Here is a 25789-nt window from a genome sequence, read left to right as displayed (position 1 = left end):
TATAAATAGAAGAACACAAATACATACATAACTATATAAACAAAACTACTGAATGGATGCACAAGAAATGATTGATAGTCATGTCCTCCGGAAAACATAACTAGGGATTACTAAATAATGTTTAAAGTTTCTAAAATATATATCTGCTGTGGTTTTAAGTTTTGAAAAAGAAAACAGAAATCCTTTTTATTATTTTGAGTGGATTTGAAAAGATTGAGTAAATAAGGGAATAGGAAATCGCTTACAGAAAAGGAAAGAATATAAGACATAAAAAATATGGAATAGCTGAGAATTTCTGGAGCACAGGCTCCTCATGGCATGTGGCAATTAACTAGAGAAATAAGACTGGGTTACATAAGGAAAGACTTGTATCTGGCAAAAGGAATTCAAATTTATTGTGGAAGAGGTAAAAAGCCACTGAAAAGCATTTTGGCTTCATAATGGCATGATTACACTTCATTCGTGTTGGTGTGGTAAAATGCACAGAGGTGAGAAAGGCACAGATAAAGGTGTTTATGGTATTTGAAGTAAGCAATAGACACACAAAAAAAGAGAGGAGAGGCTGAATTTGAAAGATATTTGAAAAGTAGAATAAAGAGGACTTGAGGACTGATAGGATATGGGTAACAGTGGGTAAGAAAAGGTGACTCAACTGTCATATATAACAAACTAGAATTTTTAAAAAAGAAGAGGTGACTCAAAAGTAGAGCTTAAGCAGATCGTTGGTACTGCAATTTACATACCAAGAAGAAGCAGGCTCATGTTTTGTGTACTAAGATTAGGACATTTAGTAGAGATGGAAATGAAGATGACAGTTGAAAATAAAATTCTGGAATTTAGGAGTAAGAGCTTCAAGATTTAGAATGGAAATCATTGGCATAGACATGGTAGTTGAAGTCTCTCAAATAGAAGCAATCACTGAGATTCTATACAGAAAGAAGAAAAAAGTTTAAAAAAAAAGAGTAGAAGACTTAATCCTGCCATCAGCTTAATTCCATCCCATTACCTCTCACCAAAATTACTGCAGTACTTTCCTAAGGGGTTTCGCTGCTTCTAGCATATTTCTTCTCAAATACATCTGTCTCCTAATCAACAAATTCATATTCTTTTTATAACATGCTCATTCTCAGAAGCCTTAAATAATTTTCTATTGCCTATAGGATAAATCCTCAAACTCCTGAAGTTTTTCACAATTTTTTCTTGCTACTGCTTTCTAACATGAAAAATAGTTTCTGTCAGATCAATTTCATAATTTTTCTGTCAACTTTTCCAACCATCACTTTTCTCATACCTTTAACCTACATTTATCTACTTTCTCTTCTTTTCTCTATCAAAATCTTAACAATCATTCACATGAACCAATTCAGTTCCTTCTCTGTTAAGAATACTTTCCTAGAGAGACTGGGGATGTAACTCAGTGGTGGAATGCTTACCCAGAGATATGCAAGGTACTGCATTTGAAGCCCAGCATGACATACAAATAAACAAACAACAACACACTTTTCCATTGTCAGAGGCCAGAAGAATTCTACATTAAAAATTATTGTCTTTCGAGTTATTTATATATTTTAGATTTTAATCCTCTGTCAGAAGAGTAGATGGCAAAGATCTCCTATTCTGTAGGCTGTCTTGGATCATTCCTAATTGTTTCCTTTGCTGCACAGAAGTTTTTAATTTCATGCCATTCCATTTATTAACTCTTGGCATTATTTCTTGAGCTTTTCAGGTCTTGTTCAGAGAGTCATTGCCTGTACATATATGCTGGAATGATGTCCGTATTTTCTTCTAGAAGTTACACAGTTTCTGTTCTAATTCCTAGGTCTTGGATCCATTTTGATTTGATTTGTATGCAGGGTGAGAGATACGGGTCTAGTTTCATTCTTCTACATATGGCTAACTAGTTTCCCCAGCACCATTTGTTTAAAAGGCTGTCTTTACTCCAATGTATGTTTTTGGCACCTCCGTCAAGGATCAGATGGCTGTAGATGTGTGGGTTTGTCTCTGGGTCTTCTATTCTGTACCATTGTTTATGTGTCTGATTTAATGTCAGTATCATGCAGCTTTTGTTACTGTAGCTCTGTACTATAATTTTAAGTCAGGTACTGGGATAGAGTCAACATTGATTTTTGCCTTACACTTAACAGCAAAAAACTCAAAGACACTTTCCAAAAGAAGAACTACAAATGGCCAACAGACATATTTTAAAAGTTCAACACATTTAACAATTAGGAAAATGCAAATCAAAACTACACTAAGATTTTATCTTATATCAGTCAGAATGGCAATATTCAAGAATATAAACAATAATAAATGCTGGAGAGGATGTGGAGAAAAATGAATAATTTTATGCTGTTGATGGGATTGTAAATTAGTATAAGCACTATGGAACTTAGGAGGTTCCTCAAAAGATTAGGACTGGAACCATCATATGACCCATGTATACCACTCCTCAGTATTTATCCCCCAAAATTAAATCATACTATAGTGATACACGCACATAGCAGTATAATTCACAATAACTCAACTATGGAACCAATGTAGGTATCCATCACCAGATAAATGTATAAAGAAAATGTGATACACACACACACGCACACACACACACCACACACACACACACATATATATGACAAACAAATAAACAAACAACACACTTTTTCATTGTCAGAGGCCAGAAGAAATTCTACATTAGAAAAATCATTGTCTTTAGAGTTATTTATATATTTTAGACATTAATCTAAACATATATATATATATATATACATATATATATATACAAAAAAATGAAGTTTTTTTCAGCCATAAAGGTAAATGAAGTTATGTCATTTGCAGAAAAATGGATGGAAGTAAAGACAATTATAATAAGAAAAATAAGCCAAACTCAGAAGATCAAGAGTGGTATGTTTTCTATCATAGGGTGGGATCTCATGAAAATCAAAGAGTGATCAGTAGAACAAAGGAACCAGAGGGGTAAGAGGTGGAGGTGCTGGGGAGGGACACTGGCCAAATTATATTGTTATAATATGTGCATGTACAAACATGCATCAACAAATCCATCATTTGTATGATTATGATGCACCAATAAAAAATGTGGAAAGAGAAAAATAAAATAAAATGTCCTGGGTGAGGGACATTTTTTTAACACACACTTAACCAGTTTATCAAGTATTTGGTAATTCTTACATAGAATTTCATTAAGTTACCTGGTTAGTTTCAAACTACATGAGGAGTTCCATGAGACTAGAGATTTCATTTTATTTAATGCCACATCCCTACAGCCTAGAACTATTCCAGACATGTAAACATTTGTTGAGCCAATAAGTATTCTTTATTTCTCAAAATATCTAGATGACAGCTTCTCACACAAAGGGCCCTTGACAATACTTATTATTTGCTTTATTTCCTAGCCTTTTTAATTATTTTTTTTTATTTATATGACACTGCAATGCATTACAATTCATATTACACATACAGAGCACAATTTTTTCGTATCTCTGGTTGTATAAAAAGTATATTTACACCAATTTGTGTCTTCATACATGTACTTTGGATAATGATGTCCACACATTCTACCATAATTTCTAACCCCATGCCCCCTCCCTTCCTCTCCTACCACTCTGCCCTATCTAGAGTTCATCTATTGCTCCCCTGCTCCCCCTCCCTACCCCACTATGAATCAGAGAAAACTTTTTTTTTGGAATTGGCTAACTTCACTTAGCATTAGATAGACATATGAATTATGAATAAGGAAAGTAATTTTCATTATGAAGGCATGGGATGAGTTTCTTTAAGAACAAGAATAAAAACAAAGTTTCAATATAACTTTCAGACAAACTTCTATAATCCACAATTGGTGTGTGAATTATTATTGTTTTATTTTTGTGCTTGCTTAAATACATATATGTAAATAATAGCTATCACCTATAAGCCTATAATTAGTAAAAAGCACATTGTCATCCTAAGAGTTACCTAGGGCGTGGATCATATTCTCTCATATCACTGTTCAGAGTTGGCTGAAGTCTGAACCCCTAGAACTTTGAAATATAATCTCATTTGGAAATAGGTTCATTGTAGATATAATAAGTAAATTTAAGATTACACTGGAGTAAGGTGGACCCCTAATCCATATGACTGGTGTCTTTATAAAAAGGGAATTTTGAATACAGACAAGCACAGAGATTATCATGTGGAGATGAATGCAAGTAGTGATGCTTCATAAGCTCAGAAAGATGTTTCTACAAGCCAAAGAAAGCCAGAGATTGACAGCAAATTATTGAAAGGTATGGGAGAAGCATGAACAGAATCTTTTTCACAGTCTTCAGAGAAAGCAACTCTGTCAATGCCTTGAATTCAGATTGCTAGCCTCCAGAACTGTGAGACAATAAATTTTCATTAAAGCCACCTAGTTCCTGGTACTTTGGTATGGCAGTCCTAAAAGAGTAACGCCCTCAGAAGAATCTATCTTTTAGAAACCTAATGAGAAACCTTATATAAATTTAGGACACTATTGCTCAGGAAGAGTTCTGCTGTTGATCTTCCTTTAACTTTGGTTCTTTAGACTAGTGGATGGAATCCATCCTATCCTTGAAGTCTGTGATTTCCTCTCCCTTCTTTGATGCCTTACATGTAGAATTCTGTTTGCAGCAAATACAGATTCTGGTAATAATTGTCTTTTATTAAGACCCTTCTATATTCTTTTCATTTTTATATCTTTATACTCATTATCTTGTTCAATCATTATGACAACTTTTGAAGGTAATATTTCTGTTTTCACCTACATGGAAATAGCATTTCAGGGAGGCTAAATTATTTAGCTAGTATCATATTGCTGTTGTGTAAGGGAGCCAAGATTTGAGATCACATAGATCTAGTTCGAAAGCTCATGCTCCTTCTACTAAAACACATTGCATTTTTCATAATAATAGGAAAAAGCAATTGCCAAATGTATCAAACTCTCAGATATAGTGCTACCTTTTTTGAGCACTTAAGAATGGAAATAAAGGGCTATACAGAAGGTTCCTGAATAAGGCCCTGGGATGGTTATGAACATGCTGTTTTTAATTCCTTATGGGTAAAACCAGTCATGTGGCAAAAACACAATCTGCATTACAAAATTTTGCATCTTTGTGATAAGAGCATACTTTTCTCCTAATTTCTTTCACAGAATTACCCTCAACAGAGATATGAAACTCAAATTTCTAACATTTCTTTTGCTGCATAAGATACAGTTAGATGTTTTCCAACATATAAAAACCAAAGTGTTTTCAGAAGAAACTATAAATATCAGTGTTTTGTTCCTCTTATGGTGGAATTATCCTTAGACTAATTGCTAAGACCAATTGCTTATCTTAGTTGTGAAAAAATGTGAGTTTTGAACCTATAAGTAATTTCTTTAGCACTTCCAACTTTGTTTCAGATTGGTTTGATAACCCTAGAGACAATTTTCAGTCTCTGAAAACGTCAGGATAAAGGTGATCAGCAACACCATAGAGACTGATGATATTTACACATATTCTATGAAAAATATAAGGTAAGCACATTTCTTTGGGGATAACATTGATTCTGATCTTTCTAGGATTAGCAAGGAAAATACTAGGAAAGAATCCTGCAGTACCTTGGATATGTAATGATTTCTGCAGAAATATCAGTGAGATAATAATCATCTCAATTATTTCAGCAATTAATCTTGCTATTTTGTAAACCTTAGCATTGTTGAAAATAGAAAAATAATTCTGAGTAATATAAATTTGGGTATTTATCACTAAATTGCATATTTAGGCTAAATCTGAGCAGCATTAATCTTCTAAAATTTCTGTTGTAAAACTAGTCTACCTTCCAAAAAACCAATTGAAAATATATGTTTCTGATTTTCGTATTCATCATGCATTAGGTTAACTCAACCAATTACAGAAAGAATCTGCTAAATACACTATAGTTACTTATTTTTCAGTTCAAGTAGTTACTATAAATTTTTAAAAATTATAAAAATTACTTGAGATGCTTACCATTTTACGTCAGTTTATGTAAAAATTTAAGATTCTCTTCAGAAATTTACGATTATAACAAAACATATTCCATATATCTTTTCTGAATGATAAAATTATCCAGAATCTACTGTGAAAATTAATGCTATTGTAGATTTTTACATAACAAAAAATACTGCTAGTGTATCGTGATCATTGTTATTGTATAAATTATTACTGTATAATATATATGAAATGATAATTCATACCTAATACATACTATATAATCATAACCAATAATGGCAATTTAATATGCTATAGTATACTATTATATAAGAATTTATAATAGTAGATTATATTATACTAAAATTATTACAATTATAACAACTTATATGTTGATATAATAGACATATAATTATATATTAAATGATATATGTTAAATAATATAATTATAATTTATTATATAAATAATAATAATAAGGAATTATAAGATACTTGTAATGACAATTACATACGGTATTATAGGATTATAACACTAAAAAAAAGAGGCTATTCTAGGTTTAAAGTAATCTATTTATAAATCATGTATTATTTTATTGGAGACAAGATATCTCAGAGAAGAAATACCTTGGAGGAAAGACATATGAATCAAAACCCAAATCACTGATGCTAATAAAGTAATTTTAAATTGCATATGCTGTTAGATCATCCTCCATCTTTTTCTATCGTTTTCCTTAGTCATCAGTAACCTTTTATTTATTCAATCTAGAATATTATATGTATCAAAATGGAATTTAGTTCATGTTAACAAAATATTTTTCTATTATTGGATCTTATTTTAGAAGCATCACAAATATATGTGCTTTCATTAGCTAATTAAAGATATTATCTTTACTGATGCATAGTTGTCACTTTTCCATCTTAAAATGCAATTCATTATTTTTTTCCTTTGATAAATGCATACATACATATTTGGGAGAGAAGTTCATATATTTTTGAGTAGTACATACGTATTTTTTGCCATCAATATTAACATCATTTACAATAGGTACAGTTATAAAATTGTTGCTTCTAGGGCTGAGGATGTGGCTCAAGCGATAGTGCGCTCGCCTTGCATGCATGTGGCCCGGGTTCGATCCTCAGCACCACATACAAACAAAGATGTTGTGTCCACCGAAAGCTTAAAGAAATAAATAAAAATTCTCTCTGTCTCCCCCCCCCTCTTAAAAAAAATTGTTGCTTCTAAATAGATGACTTTGAATTTTCTCACAAAAAGAAGTTCCTCTACAATATTAGAAAATTTAAAGCACCAAACATAACGAAATTATGTTTTTTAAAAAACTTACATTTTGCTATGTATATTTTGTGCACATTCCTCTCTTTTAAACTCCTCTCTGGCTAGTTTTAACTCATTGATTGGTTCTGCCACTCGCAATGTTGGCTCCAGAGGCTTGTAACGTTGTTCTAATACTTCACTGAAATCTCGGAATGGCCCCTGACAAAGACAGGATGAGGTACATGTATTATTACAGAAATTGTTCGTAACCAAGGCTAGTGAACATCTCCAACGTATAGCAAGTTTACTAGTTATTTTAAAAACCCAATTTATTCTTATCCGAGTTAGAAGATAGAAGAATATCAGAAAAAGTATATCACTTTTCTACCCGAAAACTTGTTCTCTCAAGTAAAAGTGATTGCCTTAAAAATGGTTTAGATTATGTAGAAGTTTCCTCACTTACATGAAAAGGTTTTCATGATGCAGTTAGAATGCTTGTACTTATAGGTGTTTGTTTTGTAATTTTAAAAGCATATTCCTCTAATATAATCAGTGATTTTTTCCTTTTTAAGTAAGTAAAATTATTTTTAAAAGATTCTGAACATAACTTTTCAAAAGCCATCCTATAAACAGAAATAGCAGAGCATATAATTTCTTTAATTAAAGCTTTTAGGTGAAAGCCAAATTTCTTATTTAATTGATGATCCTCTAAACATAGGAAAAACATAATATTTACTTATTTTCGGGTTATGTCCTATGACTCTAGTACCAATAGCAACCTTTAGATGACACAAACACAGAACAAGGAAAAACCAATAGGTACACTGTGAAGTGACTTGGAACATTTACGTAGAAGTTACTAAAACTAGTTACTGAATCCCTCTGGTTGTCCAATTAGTATATTATTAAGGACAATATGAATCAAAGGAACACAGGACTTTGCTGTGCTATTAATTACACATTGTTTTCTTTTTCTTTTTTTCCCACTGTTGTAAAGAAGGAAGTAATATGGATGAAGGTTTCTTATTTCTTATTTCATATTTCTTATTCTTAAAAATCCCTTCTTTAAATAGGTTATCGCTAACAAGACACAGCTGGAGTTACTGCAAGCACTGAGTGAAGACTGTGGGGCTAATAAAAAGAAATGATTCACGCCTCATTTATGTTCACTTATGTTTTACATTAATAGAAACCAATAATAGGAACCAGTTACCATAAAAGTCATGGACCGTAAATAACACAAATGGCAAATAAGTATCATCTAGTACTTTTCACAGCTGGACAGGAGGATTGCTATATTTGAAAGTAGTTAATGGATTTTTATTGGAACTTTACTTTTTAAAGATACAGTAACATGATTCCAAGTATGCTACTAAGGAATCAAAACCTTTTGGACAAATTCTTATTCTTTGAAAAATTCTTTGGTTTAAAAGAATTAATATTTTATTGTATAATTAGGGACAAATTACTTCTCTACACCTGTTTTCATCAAATGTAAAATTGAATAATAATTGTATCACATGATTGCTCTTAAGATGTGTAAGATAATGTAACACTCTTAGCATTGTATTTAGAACACAGTAAACACTCAAAAAAATGGAACCAGGAGTGTTTTTTATTATTACCACTATTATTAGCCTAAAGAATAGTATTTAAAAGGTTTGGAACAGTAACATCAAAGAAATAAGCAAATTGTTTGAGGCTATGACTTTTAAATGGTCAGCACCCAAATGGAGTAATGGTTTTCTCAGTGGTTAGTTGATGTCTTATAACCTTTGTTGGTATATCAACATACACATATCACTTGTGTACTTACTCTACTATACTATGTTTTCTGGAACTTTCTAGTTTCAATGAGAGTAGGAAATGAAAGAGGAGCTGTGCTTAATCAGAGATTTAGAATTAAAATAAACTTAATTCTTTTGAATTGATAGCCAAGGGTCCTTCAATCATTTCTATCTCCCTATGTCCTTCAGTATCTTGTCCACACATTTTTATGTTAGACAAGTAGTGTCTTACCTTTGAACTTAAAAATCCAGCTACTTGGTTAGCAATTTTGATATGAGCTATCAGATTTCTCTGTTGCTAAATCTTTTGTTGATTTGTATCTCTTTAGATAGCACGACTTTCAGATCTTGGGTAATTATCTACATTACTGAATTAACATGGATTCCAGATTTTGGAAACTGCTTCAAACTTTAGATCTGTTCATTGTCTCTCTTTCCAACTATTAATTCCTATAATGCATAGGTCATTCAGGACTCAATCTAACCCTGAAAGTTTTCTTGGACTCATAGCTATGACTTTGTAATATTTGGCCTACCTTGTCTCCACCCAAGTCCTAGTTTAGAGAATCAAATATATCTTTGTTCTGATAAGTTCTTTTAAAAAATATTTTTAGATGTCAATGGACCTTTATTTACTAATTTATTTATATGCGGTGCTGAAAATTGAACCCAGAGCCTCACACATGCAAGAACTCTATCACTGAGCCACAACCCCACTCCCCTGATATATTCTTAATAATCCATACTTTAAAGTCATCTTGTACTTTTAAAGTTTCCCTCAAAACTTATATAAAAATGAATTTTTTTACAACTTACTACAGTTGTCCCATACATTTAAGAAATTACCTGGGCAGGGCAGTATAGATGCTGTGTACAAATATTATCATTTGGGCATAATCTTAAATGTCCCCAATGATGTATGCACCCTTTTATTATTGATTATCATAGAGGAAATGTGGCTCAGTCAAAGAAAACAACATAAAACAATCAAATCTGTGAAAACGAAAAGGAAGGAGTGAAAGAAGAAAAAAAGGAAAGAAAGGAGAATGGGAAGGGTTGGGATTGTGGCTTCGTGGCACAGCGTTTGCCTCATACCTATGAGGCCTTGGGTTCGATCCTCAGCACCACATAAAAATAAATAAATAAAAAATAGAGGTATTGTGCCAATCTACAACTAAAAAATAATAATAATAAAAAGAAGAATGAGAAAACAAGAAAGGAGGTAAATGAAGAAAAGATGAGGAAAGAAAAAAGGAAAAAACAAAGAGAAAGGACAGAACAGAAGGGAAGACATGGCTAAGGGAAGAGATACGGAAAATACAGTGAGGGAAGAAGGATAAAGAAAAAAATAGATGTCAAGAAAAGGAGAGACCAGAACAAAGGAAAAGTAGAAAAGAAAAATATATTAGCAGATATCACTTTCTTGTATACTAAATAAATGTAATTCAGAAGTGTATTATATACATATATGTATGTACATATATAAAATATATAGATTCCTCCTCATATATATTTCTCTTTATATATAGTACATAGAGATATTTTTCTATGTAAATATATACCTCTGTTTCATATATATAACATATGTACATATTCCTTCAGCATGGATATGTATACATATATTTTTATATAAATACATATCAAAATATTCCTTTTATCTATCCATATGTTTCACTGATCCATTCCATATATTATAAATACACACACACACACACAAACGCCCATATAAAATGGTATGGAGGGGGAAAGCTGTGTAAAAAATTAAAAATTATTGTATTGATAAAAATGCTATAATAGAGATGAGCAAATAAAAATAAATATCCACCTCAAAAAAGCATAATAAAAACAAAACAGTAGAGCTAATGGGAAAACAGTATAAAACACTTATAAAATAATATTAAATGATTAATGGTTAGTGAGTATTGTACAGTGTGGTAGGTTGAAGCAGATACGCTCTGGGGTATTTCCAACTATTTTATTCATGCATTCTTGGAAAGGGCCTAAGTACATTTTGCATTGTGAGATGGAAATGAGGTTTGGAGAGGTCAGGAAGAGAATGGTATGATTTGGATCTTTAATATCTTCCCAAAGTTTATATACTAGGAAATGAAGAAATGTTCTGAGGTGAAATTATTAGATTATGAGAGCTGTAACTTAATAAGTGGACAACAGGGTGATCATTGTAGGCAGAAGGGGCATGGCTGAAGAATATCTTGTCCTCTCTGCTTCCTGGCTGTCCCAAGTTGAATGGTTTTCTTTTACCATGCCCTTTGGCCATGATGTTGTGGCTGGACTCAGGGCCAGTACAAAGAAGTCAGCACTGGATCTTTGAAACTGTCATCTCCAAATAATTTCTTTCTCCTCTAAGTTGTTGTTGTCACATATTTTGGTCACAGTGATAATAAGCTAGCTAATGTCATGTAATTTTCAAATTTCCTAAAAAGCTGCATGCAAAATTAGTCTATGAATCCCATGTAGCACCAAAAGCTACCTCAATGAATATAGCATGCAATATTCATTATTAAAAAATTTAAGTAAGCAATGTTATATGTGAAACCATAACAACCACTGAGTACTTAATACATTTAACACATTGAACATTTCATATGCATGAATGCATGGGAGATATTATAGTTATTTACTTTAATTTTCAAATTTATACTTTTTAACTTATTCAAATTCAAGTTATGTTTATAATTTCATATGAAAAAATGTAGATCATCAGAGGATAGATTAAATTAAATAAATTTGGTAATACATAAAGATTTTTTTTCCAGCAAAACAGACCATAGTAAGTACTACTATAATATTTTTAAATAAAAGGTCTAGATTCTAGTCAATAAATAATGATTTACCTTCATACTTAATACAACAAAATCCAATACTAAAAAAGCATTTGCTTCTTTGATCTATCTTTTAAGTAATTTATATTACTTTTAAAATTAGATTTTTATGAGAAATATTTTCCTCTCATCACAAATAAAAACAAAACGACGATATATTTTTTTCAATATTATGACACTATCAACAGGGTAAAGAGGCAGCCCACAGAAGGGGAGAAAATATTTGCAAATCATATATGACAATATATCTGAAATATATAAATAATTCCTAAAACTCAAGTATAAAAACAAACAACCCAATTCAATAGTGGGCAAAGGATATGAGTAGAGATTTCTTCAAAGAAAATATACAAATGGGCAATAAACATAGACAAAGATGTTCAACATCACTAATCACTATGGAAATACAAATCAAAACTACAAGGAGATATTATCTTACATATAATGAAGATAGCTAGTAATTAAAAAAAGGAACCCTTAAAATAACAAGTATTGGCAAGGATGTGAAGAAATTGGAACACTTTTATGTTGGTGGTGGGAATGGAAAGTGGTACAACCACTGTAGGAAACAGTATGGCAGTTTCTCAAAAGATTAAACATAAAATTATTAAATGATCTGGTAATTCCACTTCTAGGAATATTCTCAAAAAATGAGGGCAGGGTCTCAAGAGATACTTGCACATTCAGGTTCATAGCAACATTATTCACAATAGCTAAAATGTGGCTATAACTCAAGTGTTTATTGTGAATGGTTAAACAAAGTACAGTATGTATATATAATGAAATCTAACCTTAAACAGGAAGGAAATTCAAATCTTAAGGACACCATACTAAGTGAAATAAGCCATGTGGGTGCAGGAGATTGAGAGGTAGGGGGTGAGGGTGGGGAATGGATAGTTATTTAATCAATATAGAATTTCAATTTTTGCAAGATGAAGAATCCTGTAAATGAATGGTGGTGATGGTTGCACAATAATATGAATGAACTTACCACCACTGAAAAGTACACTTAAAAGTGGTTAAGATAGTAAATTTTACATCATGTATGAAGTACCACAAAAAAATGTAAGAATGATATTAACGACACGATTTTTATAGGACTAAATAATACCTGACACTTCTTATTGATAGGTGGCAGAATGTCAGACCGTGGAAAAGACCGGGCACTTGTACAAGCCAGCCAATCACTAAGGCTTGCAGAGTACTCCTGCCTAACCTTAGGTTTTGGGTGTGTCAATGGCTTTGCCTTCTGTAACCGCAACTCCCATGGATCAGGTGCTTGTCTGAATGGTGAGTTGTATATACCTGGAATCTAAAGAAAAAAACAATTTTAATTTTTCCTTTAATTTTCCTATAAATAAAAGGAAGATAAAGTTGTACCATGAACACTTTAAGGTGCTTAAGGAATGCTTTAATATTTTACAACTCTGGTTCTTAATTGGGGATAGACTTCAGTTCATCTAAGGAGACTGTACAAAATACTCATACTTTGTCTTCACTAAATACCAATATTTTAGTATGCTTCAGGATTAAATAGTAAATATGTTAAAGATACTGAGCTATCCCCAAAGGACTTAAAATCAGCATAATACAGTGATGCAGCCACATCAATGTTTATAGCAGCTCAATTCACAATAGCCAAACTATATATAGAACCAAACTAGATGCCCTTCAACAGATAATAGATAAAGAAAATGTGGTATATATACACAATGGAATATTACTCAGTCTTAAAGAAGAATGAAACTATGTTGTTTGTAAGTAAATTACTGGATCTGGAGAATATCATGCTAAGTAAAATAAACCAACCCAAAAAACCAAAGGCCGAATGTTTTCTCTGATAAAGGGATGCTGATCCATAATGATTGGGGACAGGTAGGGAAGAATGGAGGAATTTTGGATTGAGCAGAGGAGAATAAGGTCAAAGGAGGGGTTGTGGGAGTGGGAAGAATGATAGAATGAGACTGACATTACTACCCTATATACATGCATAGCTGGTATGACTCTACACCACATACACTAGAGGAATGAGAAGTTGTACTCTATTTGTATATAGTATATCAAAATGCATTCTGCTGTCACCATAACTAATTAGAACAAATTTTAAAAAGGTACTGAGCTATAGTTTGTATTTGGCACAAATTGCATTTTCATTTAATTGTATTTAAGAACAAAATTACAGAGAGGCCTTTAGCCAATTCATTTTGTATTCTTAACCATATATTATGTATATTTAACCATATCTGTAATTCTGTACAGATATGAATGAGTGTACAGGAATGCAAATACATAATTCTTTTTTTAATAACTTTTTTTGTGATGCTGGGGATTGAACCCAGGGCCTTGTACATTTGAAGCAAGCACTCTACCAACTGAGCTATATCCCCATCCCCCAAATACATAATTCTTGACCTACTTCTGGGTACCAAGTAGTACTCAATAAATATTTGAATTGTTAATAATTATACATCTTAATAGCAGGTGTTTCAAATCCTGTACTTCTATAATCAAACTGAATCTCACACACACATGTGTATGTGTGTGTGTGTGTGTGTAGGTATGAGTGATCTCTCTGTATACACACACACACACACACACACACTCATATATGGTCTATTATCACTCAAAATCATATCCTATATTTAATGAGCACATTAGGTGCCATGCTTCTCTAGTATAATGTTACCTTTGCTATTCTGTCATTTGCTTTGTCACACACTGCATCAAAATAGTCAAGACTTACTTAGCACAACATCTGCTATGCAATAGATGTTCAAAATATATATATGTGACAGATGTCAAATTCAAGTTTAGCAGATGTCCATTTTCTGAAAATGTAATGCTATTTGAGTATAAATTTTAGTATACTGCATAGAACCATACTTTGATAGAATCATGTTTTGATGGTATTTGATTTCCATAGCACTATATTCAAAACATTATATATATATATATATATATATATACACACACACACACACATATATATATATATACACACACACACACACATACATACACACACATATATATTTTTTTACATGTGTATATGTAAATATCATATATGTAAATGCATATTCATAGGGAAGAGTTACAATATAAATGATAATATAGCTTGTGTGGCTGCTCTGTAGACACTCTGAACTATATAAAGAAGGTGCCTATTAAATCTATCTTCCTAACAATGTGCTTTTCTGTTATGCCATTATCAAGTCAATAATCTCTCCAGGTTGCTATATTTACCTCATGGATTAATACTTCCAAAAAATTAATAAGATTAACTAGGATATCAGTCTTTGAAAAACAATCCAAGAAAGTTTTGTATTTCCAGCCTAATGTTTCAGTAACTATTAATCTTTACCTAATAGCTATGCAAGCTGGGTTCAGTGGCCTAACCCTAATGCTTCCTTAGTAACCTTGGCATGTCTCCACCATAGCACCTCTCATGTTGTTTCTTGGTTCCTTTGTGTGCATCATTCTTCTATCAGCAAGAAGCTGGTAGAAGACTCAAGGACTCTTTCAGATATTTTTGAAACCTCAAGGTCTAGCAGAATGCTGGACACATAGTAGACACTCAAGAATTGAATATTAATTGCTCATCTATAACAATGTGAAGTTCAAAAATGCCCATAAAATCATTTATTTTACTCTTGCTTTCCAAAGCCTCGTAAATATGTAATAAAACATTTGAGGTTTATTTCAAAGTCTTATTGACTGCTTTCAAGTAATTTATAGATTAGACCCTTTTTCTCTTTCTTAACCCATCAGTTTCAATTTGTTTTCAAAGACATTGTTATCTAGAGCTAAATTACCACAGATCCATTTGAGTCACCTCCAATTCAACATTTTCTATTTTAAAACTGAGGACCAAATTTTATTATATATCAAAACATAATGTAAATACATTTATATGACTAAAATATTTTAAGCTGGCTTTTCTTTGGTATTTACTCTATACTACAATTGATATAAGTAAAAATGCTGAAAATGTTGAAAGGTAGTTATATAAAGTATTTTAAATATCATACTAACATTCTGTCTCTGTCACAGTAAATATAGACAAAGTGGATACATAAACAGTTTAAATTAATGTTAATTTAAAAAATATAGACATATATTCACAATAGTTTTCAAAGGATGATAATTTAAAAGTAGGTGGTAATTTTTAAGATGATTTTTAGAATTATTTTCTCATATGAAAATGTTTTGATTGTAATGAGAAAAAGCCAATGTTATGTTAGAGGACTATTCTGACATGTAATATAATAGTCTATGAAAAGATGTAGGAGAATCATTCTGATTAGTAATGATCTAATCAATTGAATTCTGATAGCTTATTACTAAAATTTCTGCAAATTTACAGATTGAATGGTTAAATACTACAATTTAACCAGACTATAATTTATCATTTTAAAATATATATCTACCTGAATAACTGCCACCAGATATTAACTTTACCCCATTAGGAATCTTGATCTCCTTTTACATTTGCATGCACATGTATACATAGGCTAGATGGGAAATGCAAATAGCTCAGTAGACATGATAGCTTTCTTAAATTATATTTTGCAACCTATATGGAGACCTCCTCATGTGTATTCTCTTTGCAATTTAAATCAAATACAGATAGAAAATATATTTTAATTGAATTCAAATGTATCATTTAAAATCTTCAAGGTGTCAGTATTTTAGAAATTAATACATTTGCTAACTTACATCAATAAAAACAGTCCAGCATTCCCTCAATCCTATAGCAAGGAAATACCTGCTGATTTATATTGCTATACTATTCATTTAATTATTATTTCTTTAAGTAAATAAAACAACTTTAACTTACTATTGTCTCAGCTGCCATATTTCATTATTTGTAAGCCACTTATGAATAATGGTTTGTTGTTGGTTTTTAAAAAATATTACTATGAGTCACAAAAGGTAGAGCTAACCCTAAGGGATTATGACATATTTTCCAGTTTTCACATTTTTCACAACTTAGAAGGGCTACTGCCAAGCTAGCTTTGGGGACTTCATTTTCAGCAATAATTTTCTAGAGTGACCAACACTATGGGGAAATCTGTGCTAACTGTTCGAAAAAAAGAAAGAAAGAAAGAAAAAGCCTACAACTGAGTTATTTGCAGTACTGTCATGCTAACATTCAACTCAATAAGACCCAAGAAATCTCAGGAGAGGACCCTGCTAATAGCTTCTTACTGACCTCCTTGCATCAGGCCCGGCTGCTGACTGGTGGCCCAGTGGTGAATACGGCAAATGAGGTGTGAAAGCACTGATTTTTTTTAAAGGCTATGATTCTGACTCGTCAAAAGAAAAAAAAAAGCAATGAGTTATATAATAGATATATATTTTTCTTGAATTCCCCCCTTCAGACCCTCCATCATGGGAACTTAAGCATGACCTAGAATATTAATTATGTTAGGTTGAGCAACGAGCAAATGTACCATTTGTTACCCATTCACCCTTAGCATTACATTAATATTTTGAACCATTCCATATTTCTAACAATCTATCAGTTGGCTTCTTTCTTCTCCGTTTTTATTCTTCTACTTAAGTATCGTGTGAAAAACTATTCAAAAGTGCACCTCATTTGAAAACAAATGGATATACTTCTTATGTTTGGAGCATCAACTGTTATATTACAAAGAATTTTTTATGGTCATTTTCCTCTCATACACTGACCTTTATTTTGTAATTGCCTGAGGGAAGTTACACTCTAATTTTTTTCTCTTTGTCTCTTTGTTATTGAGGTTTATTTTTAAAATACAATAGGAAGAATATGAAATAGGACTATATGCACCTGTAATTCTCAAATCAAATTACTAATGCTTCAGTTTCAATTTTATAAAAAATAGTAATTTCTCATGATCTAAAAGTTCATTTATTCTGGGAATGAAGAACAGTCAAGTTTAAAGGGTAGGTGGGAGAATTCAAGTTCTATTAGCAGAAATGACAATTACACAACAGACAGAAGTTATAGATAGCCACATAAAGGAACAAAATTTTATACTGTTTTTATTTAAATTTGTGAATACTGTGAGAGATAGACATTTCTAAAAGGAGTTTAAAATATGTTTGAGTTCCAAGTTTTAAGGAACCAGCTTTTGAAAAAATAAGACATTATAGCAGGAATATTAGTAAAGATCTCTAATAACTAGAAAAGTAAAAGTGGGCCAGAGAACTGTGAATGAAGTATTTGCTAGGGTAGAGATTGCTGAATCAACACTGACCAATGCACTTCATCATAATTATCAGGACATACTAGTGCCAGGGGATGTAGAAAAATCCCACTCAGCAAATAATTGCCCTGCTGTTAGGAGATAGTCAGAGTGTTAACACACTGTCACAGTCCAGCATTTAGTAAGATATTCTACATTCAATTACTCTTGCTGAGAACTAAGAGGAAACATGGTCATTTCTCAGCTACAGCAGTTATGCTTCCACATGCATTTCAGTCATAGTCACACAGACCCTCAGATACAGTGCCCAGAAGGGGTAAGACTTTCATGGAAACATTACAGAGTCATATGAATATATTTCTTGTAGAACTTATATCAGCAAGAGTTTTTTAAAAATGAATTATTATTGACTACAAATATTTTTGTCTTCTTTCTTTTTTCTTCAGAAAAGAAATAGAATTTTTAGGATTGGGTGTGTAGTTCAGTGGTAGAATGCTTGCCTAACAGGCACATGGTTCTGGATTCCATCCCTAGCATTGCAAAAAATGAAAAAGAAAAGAAATTTTAAAAAAGTTTTGAGTCAAATTACAGAGTGAGGACACATTAAATGTAGACCTCAGAAAATAAAAATAGTAACTTGAAAGGACAAGTAGATCTAGGGGAGAATTCACCCTAACTACTGTGTAATATCTTCATTTTAGAGAATAGTATTTTTTTCCTAATGTATTTTATATACCAAAGATAAACTTTGATCTTTCAGTACATGATAGAGAAATATTTCAAGCCAAATGTTGCCATTGATATAGCTGGCTTTACTAAATTAACAAAATATATAGTTTTAGGAATTATTTTGATATCCTCATCAGTATTAGTATTAATATATTCTCATAAAATATCAATTAGAATAAAGACATTTAGGGGCTGGGGATGTGGCTCAAGTGGTAGCATGCTCGCCTGGCATGCTTGAGGACACTGGGTTAGATTCTCATAAAAATAAAATAAATATATTGTGTCCACCTAAAACCAAAATAAAATATTAAAAAAGAATAAAGACATTTAAAAAAGATATTATTTTCTGTACATTAATTCAATAAATACTGAGCCTTTACTAATCTAGACATAACTTGCTAGGTCTAAGGTAAGTACAGAGATCCAAAAAAAGTGATCATTCATATCAAGCCATTTTCAGCAGGAGGGAAGGTTGGGATTAGGGAACAATTGTGTGACTGACTATAACATAGGTAGCCTGCAGTTAAGTATCCTCAATAACTGTCGTAAAAGAGGCCAAGTACACAGTCTTTAGAAAGTGCCATGGGAAAAATATCTGAAATTGTTCTAAAGGTAGGTAGAACTTTTCAATTAAAGAAGAAGAAAAGCATTACAGGCCAAGTGAATGATAAAAATAAAGATATAGTTGTAGGAAAACAGTCTCTGTTCACGGAACATCAAGTTGGCCAGTTTAAGCATGAAGCTATTGTCAGAGATGTTGAGAAATTGGGGACAACCTTAGAAGGCTAAAAGTTTGGACTTAATTATCCATAAAATGGTAACCCCTTGATTTTCATATCTTCCTTAAAGGGTATAAAACCCAGAAGAAAGTCTGAAAGAGAACACAGTAGTATATGAAACCTGCAGAAGCAAACTCTATGAAAACTCTAGCAAAACAAACCAAAATAACAATTCAAGGAGACAAATCAAGAATTAGAACCAGATATGGTATGGATGCTGGAATTATCTCACCAGGATTTTAAAACAACTAGGATTAACATGCTATTAGCTCTAATGAATAAAATGCACAAGTAAGAATGTTAACCAATGTAAACAGGAATAGAAGTTCTGAGAAAGAAACCATGGTGTAACCGAAATGAAAAATGCCTTTGACAGGCTCATTAATGGACTGGATAAAATTCAGGAAAAAAATTCTGAGCTTGGGTATATGTTCATAGAAGTTTCCAGACTGGAAAAACTAAGAGGAAAGTCCCCTAAAAATTGAACAAGAACAGTCTAAGAACTTTGGGACAACCACAAATGGTGTAACATATCTGTAATGGGAAGATAGGAGGAAAAATATGAGAAAGATATAGAATAAATTTTTGAAGGAAAAATGACTGAGAATTTTTCCCAAGTTCATATTAGACACCAAATCACAGATCCAGGAAGTTCGAAGAACACTAAGTATAAAAAATTTTTAAAAAGTAAAAATAAATTACTTATAGGCATATCATATTTAAACTTCAGAAAAATCAAAGGTAAAAAGAAATCTTGGAAAAAAAAGCAATCTAAATAGGCCTGTATCTCTTACTGAAATTGAATCAATAACTAATAGCCTTCCAAATCAGAAAATACCATACTCACATGAATTCACTGATGGATTGCTTCTACCACACATTTAAGAAAGAAATTATATCAATTTTCTATAATCTCTTCTAGAAGACAGAAGCAGAGGAAATACTTCCTAACTTATGCTATAACACCAGCATTGCCCCAATTCGCAAACCAGACAATGACATTACAAGAAAAGAAAGTCACAGACCAGTATCTCTCATAAATTACAAATGCAAAAATCTTTAACTATTAGCAAATAAAATATAACAAAGTAAAAAATAACTATGCATCACAACTAGGTGGGACTCATTCCACATATGCAAGACTGGTTCATCATTCAAAAACCAGACTTATATTACACGATCATATCAATCGGTAAAGAAAAAGTATTTGGCAATATCCCATTCATGATAAAAACTCTCAACAAACTGGAAATAGGTGTGAATTTCCTTACTTTGATAAAAAGATCTACGAAAACCTACAGTTAACATCATACATAATGTTGAGAAACTATGATTTTACCTACCAACATTTACAACAAGGAAGAATATCCTTTCTCACCACTTCCTTTGAACACTCTATGGAAAGGTAAATTGCTGCAATATAAATTAATAATAAAATGAGGAAAAGGCCTGAAGAGACACCTCTCCAAGTTGACATGAAAATGGTAAGAAAGAATATGAAATATAGGATGTATCACATATCATTAGGTTATTATAAACTGTAATAATGAGATACCTATTAATGTAGGATACTTATATTCCTACTAAGATGGTCAAAGTACAAAACACTAACAATATCAAATACTGGTGAAGATGTAATGTAGACCAACAGAAACTCTCATTCATTACTGATGAGAATAAAAAATGGTATAGCAACTGTTCAACATAGTTTGACAGTTTTCTATGAAACAAAATAAATACTCATACCATAAAAATCAGCAGTTGAGCTCAAGTGAGTTGAAGACTCACATCGACTGAACCTGCACACAAATGTTTATAATAGTTGATTCCATTTTCCAACCTAAATTCCATTTCACTAAGTTAAAAAAGCCAATTTTGTAAAGCCGTGTGTGTTCCAACTACGTGACATGACAGAAAACATAAAACTTTGGAGTCAGTAAAAGGATCAGAGTTATTAGAATTGAGCTTTCCACAGAATTTTCAGGTTGAGAGGTGAGAGGTTGGGAGGGATGAATAAATACAAAACCTACAATTTATAGGTCAGTGAAAGTACTCCATATGATACTATAGTGGCAGATACATGGCATTATATACTTGTCAAAACCCAGAAGAGACATAACACCAGGACTGAATCTGATTGTAAACTGTGGACTTTTGGGGCTAATGATGTGTCAATATAGATATATTGATTGTAACAAATGTATGGGGGGAGGTGAGAGTGGAGGAGGTATATATGAAGTCTATGTATCTTACTATTAATTTTGCTATAAACCTAAAAATTCTCTAAAAAATGAAGCCTATTAAAAAATAAAAGTGATTGACACCAATGTCTTAAGCCAAAAGCTGTGAATCATCCTTGATAATTATTGATTTTCCCTATCCCTTATATGTCTTAAGCCAAAAGCTGTGAATCATCCTTGATAATTATTGATTTTCCCTATCCCTTATATCCAACTCACCAGCAGGTTCCATTAACTCCACCTCTAAAGTACATCTTGAATCCATAGGGTCCTATTTATAACCATGAATATCCCTACAGTACAAGCAACCATAATATCTTCATCAAAGTGCCACAGATTTATATTTAGTCTCTATCCGCTAATCTATGGGAAAGCTAAAGTAGTATTTTTTTTATTCCTTTCTAAAGACCTATAATTTGATTTTCAATGAACCTTTAAAAAATAAATTAGCATTGCACATTTTTTTTTCCGATCTCATTTTTGCTTCTCTTTTCCCATTACTACCATATTGGCTTTTTTTTTTAAGTGCCATTTTTTTAAGTAATATCCATGACTCAAATTCACCAAAGCGTTTTCCCCCCATCCATTTCTTTGACCAAATCAAACTCATCCTTGAGAATTCACTATAAACACTACTTCTTTAGAAATGACTGTTATGATTCAATACATTCTAAATTAGATTGTCTTATTACATTCTTTCTCTCATAGTACCTTGTTCATTTTCTTTATTGCACCTGTAACTTTTAATCATACATATATATGGATATCTGTTTTTAATACTTGTATCTTCAAACAGAATTTATGTTCCACGGGGGCAAGAACAGTGTACATTTTCTTGACCTGTGTGTAAGTTAAGTTGGTGGTCCTTATATCTGGCTGCACATTATAATTATGATATGCAGACATTGTTAAGATCCTGTCTTATTGCCTATCTCAGGACCTGGTTCAGAATGGAGAATCTATGATGATCTAACAAATGATATATGACAAGTCATTTGAAGAGGAATTGAAAATTTCTTATTTAGAGGTAAGGACAAAGAACAGTGGGGAAAAAAAAGATGAGATGGACAAGGAACATTCCATAGAAACAGAATCAGAAGACATTAATACTTGGTTTAATAAAATGAATAGAAGAGAAAGTGGAGTCATAAGAAATGCTTGGGTTTAGAATTTGGGCAGAAAAGATAGAAAGAGGAGTATTTATGTAGGAACATAAATATCTGCATTAAAGTTATTAGAATTGAGCTTTCCACAGAATTTTCAGGTTGAGAGGTCAACAGTAAACAGGTGTTAACAGTAGATCTGTAATTCAGGAAAGGGGTTGCAGGTAGCAAATGAACATTTTCTGAAAAAAACACAAAAAAACAAACAGGTGAAGGTGTGAAAATGAATAGGATCACTGAAGAAGTGAGTATAGACTAAGAGCCAAGGAAAGGTATTTCAGGGTATGTACATTTAAGAACTAAGGAGGAGAAGAGAAGCCCATGAAGGGCACTCAGAAAGAACAAACAATGAGAGAGGAGAAGCAGGACACAAGTGAGAAGGCAGTTTCATGGAGGTCAGCAGTGTCAGCAGCTACCCAGAAGGGAACAGCATGAGCAGGGAGAATGCACTATTGGAATGGTAATTAGATGGCTGGTGACCTCTGCAAAAGCAGATTCTGTTCTTGTGGCAGAAATCATATTGTAATTCATTGAATGTGAAACAAGAAAAAGAAAGTAGAAACTCGATTTCCCTTTAACCATACTGCATTTTTAAAAACTTTGTGAGAAAAATTCCATTGAAACTATTTCCAGGGAAAATATCCTCACTAAACAATTCTCTCTTTAGAGGTCCCTATTTTACTGGTCCCTGCAAGAACAGGAGTACAGTTGATTTTTTGTTTGTTTGTTGCTTAGGATTCTTCCCTAGACCTCTTCTTTTTCCTTAACCCTACTAATACTGACCTTGGGCTCCTTATTAATCTCTTGATACCTCATCACTAAATTGGGGATAAAAATAATCTATTTTAAAAGGTGATATATGAATTAAAACAAATACATAAAGCACTTACAAAAATATTTTGCTCACAATAAGCATTCAATAATTATTAACTAATACTCGTATTATTATTCTGCAAGTCTACAGTATCATGCTGCTGATGTCTACTGGAAAAAATCATATAACCAGGCACAATGGTAACACTACACATTTGTAGACCTCAAACCTCGCTGGATCCACTGTGGCTTTAAATAATCTTCCCTCGCTGATTGTTTTCAAGATTTTTTTTTTAGAAGATCAATCATAATACTGAGGTCCTCAAACATTAATTATTTCAACTTCTGGCCTTCCCTACAAAAGGATCCATACGTGATTCTACACTATTCCTTTTGTACATGGAGGTTAAGCTCTTCTCGCTTTTGAAACCTATAACTTCATTCTCTTCAACACATCTTCTCTCACCTTTTCTGGGTCCATGATTACTAAGCTATTTCATCTCTTGTATTTTCAAGATTTCTCCTCCAAGTAGCTCTTTTATGAACATGCATATACTTCTACTCTTCTAAATGCCCTCTTCTAAATTTGCTTCCTATCTAATTAGTAGGGTGTGCATATTTCCTATTTCTCATGTTTTCACTGGGTGGTTCTTTGTTCCTTACTGTGTCAAGGAAGAGAGCAAGTTTTCAGTTTGGTGCATCAAGAAAAGAGCATTCTACCACAACAATGTTTAGAGCAGCTCAAATCACAATAGCTAAATTATGACCCTATATACATATATGATTACCCTATTGGAATGACTCTGCACATGTACAGTCAGGGGAATGAGAAGTTGTGCTCCATTTATGTACAATGTGTCAAGATGCATTCTACTGTCATGTGTAAGAAATCAGAATAAATTTTTAAAATTTTAAGAAGGAGCTGTTCCAGCCTAGTTTACGCCCTTTCTCCCACCTCTTGAAAAACCACTTGCCTATGGGAAGCAAATGTATTTGCTTCCACTTCCTTTCAGATAAGGAAAGCTGGTTTTCTTGCTTTGCTGTGATGAGGAGATAGATTGAACTATGGAATTAAGTAGAAAAAAAGCTCATTATTGATTCAGATATGAAATGCCAATTCAGATTTCATAATTAATAAAACTGATACTTTTAATCTCCATCTGTTGTCTATTATATCTTTTCACTGGTTCTAGATTTAGGTAGGGGGAAAAAAGGTTTACATTTTGAGCTCTAACACATTTCTTTTCCTTCTTAGTCAAGTTTCTACCCTGACTATTCCATACTAGTTCCTCTATCTCACTTCTGCCTTTAAATATGTTGTGTCTCAGATAGAGCTGATTCTATCAATAACTATAGTTTCAGTTTACCATTTGAGATATAACAAATCCAATTTTCTCAATGATATAATTATTTATTAATTAAAAGAAATTTACTAGTTAGTTCAAGAGTGAGATGTTAATGATATTTGTATTCTCAGAAATATCTCTTTATCTCAAATAAAATGATTACAAAAATGTGTAATTGAATGATGAAATGGATTTCTATTGTTTCAGATTTTTAGTCTCAATGACAGAAATAATAAATACACAGGTGACAGCTACATACCTTATTCTTCTTTTCTTGGCTCTTTTTCTGACAAATAAAAACCATCCATAAGAACCCAGGAAACCTTGCTTGCCTTCTGTGAGAGGATCTTACATCTTAGCCTTGTCTCTTTCCACCCTCGTTTCCTGAAGTTTGAAGATTTAATAATCTAATTCCCACAAGACATGAAAGACCAATGATTTTGAATATGCTGTCTAGAAATGCTTTCAAGTAAACAGAACTTTGAAGACATGATTTTTATCCATTGTTAAGAAAATATCCTTGAGGTTGGTGCCTTTTAAACCTTCTTCAAACCTTACTATCCAGGAAAGCATGATTTTGAACATAGACAATTCTGAGTCTGAATTTCATCTTTACCCGATATAGTTGTATGACCTGGAGCATACAGAGTCTTTAATAATGT

General features: G+C 32.2%; 1 protein-coding gene across 3 annotated transcripts in view; it reads right to left on the bottom strand.

Moving 5' to 3' along the window:
• Positions 1-25789, bottom strand: part of Spata17 (spermatogenesis associated 17) — a 198745-nt gene that overhangs the window by 70858 nt on the left and 102098 nt on the right. For 2 of the 3 annotated variants that reach the window (XM_046438454.1, XM_046438455.2), the window contains exons 7-8: positions 12981-13181; positions 7310-7458 (exon numbers count right to left, since the gene is read on the bottom strand). In XM_046438454.1, coding sequence (XP_046294410.1) covers positions 7310-7458; positions 12981-13181 — 350 coding nt within the window. The remainder of the gene's footprint in view (positions 1-7309; positions 7459-12980; positions 13182-25789) is intronic. The other variant, XM_058577055.1, reaches the window with a different exon arrangement.

The sequence above is a fragment of the Marmota monax genome, unplaced genomic scaffold, assembly GCF_021218885.2.
Source record: "Marmota monax isolate L192 unplaced genomic scaffold, Marmota_monax_Labrador192_F-V1.1 WCK01_AAM20220418_F8-fsc00118, whole genome shotgun sequence".
NCBI lineage: Eukaryota > Metazoa > Chordata > Mammalia > Rodentia > Sciuridae > Marmota > Marmota monax.
The sequence above is the reverse complement of the archived record's forward strand: the minus strand, read 5'-3'. Positions and strand labels throughout refer to the sequence as shown.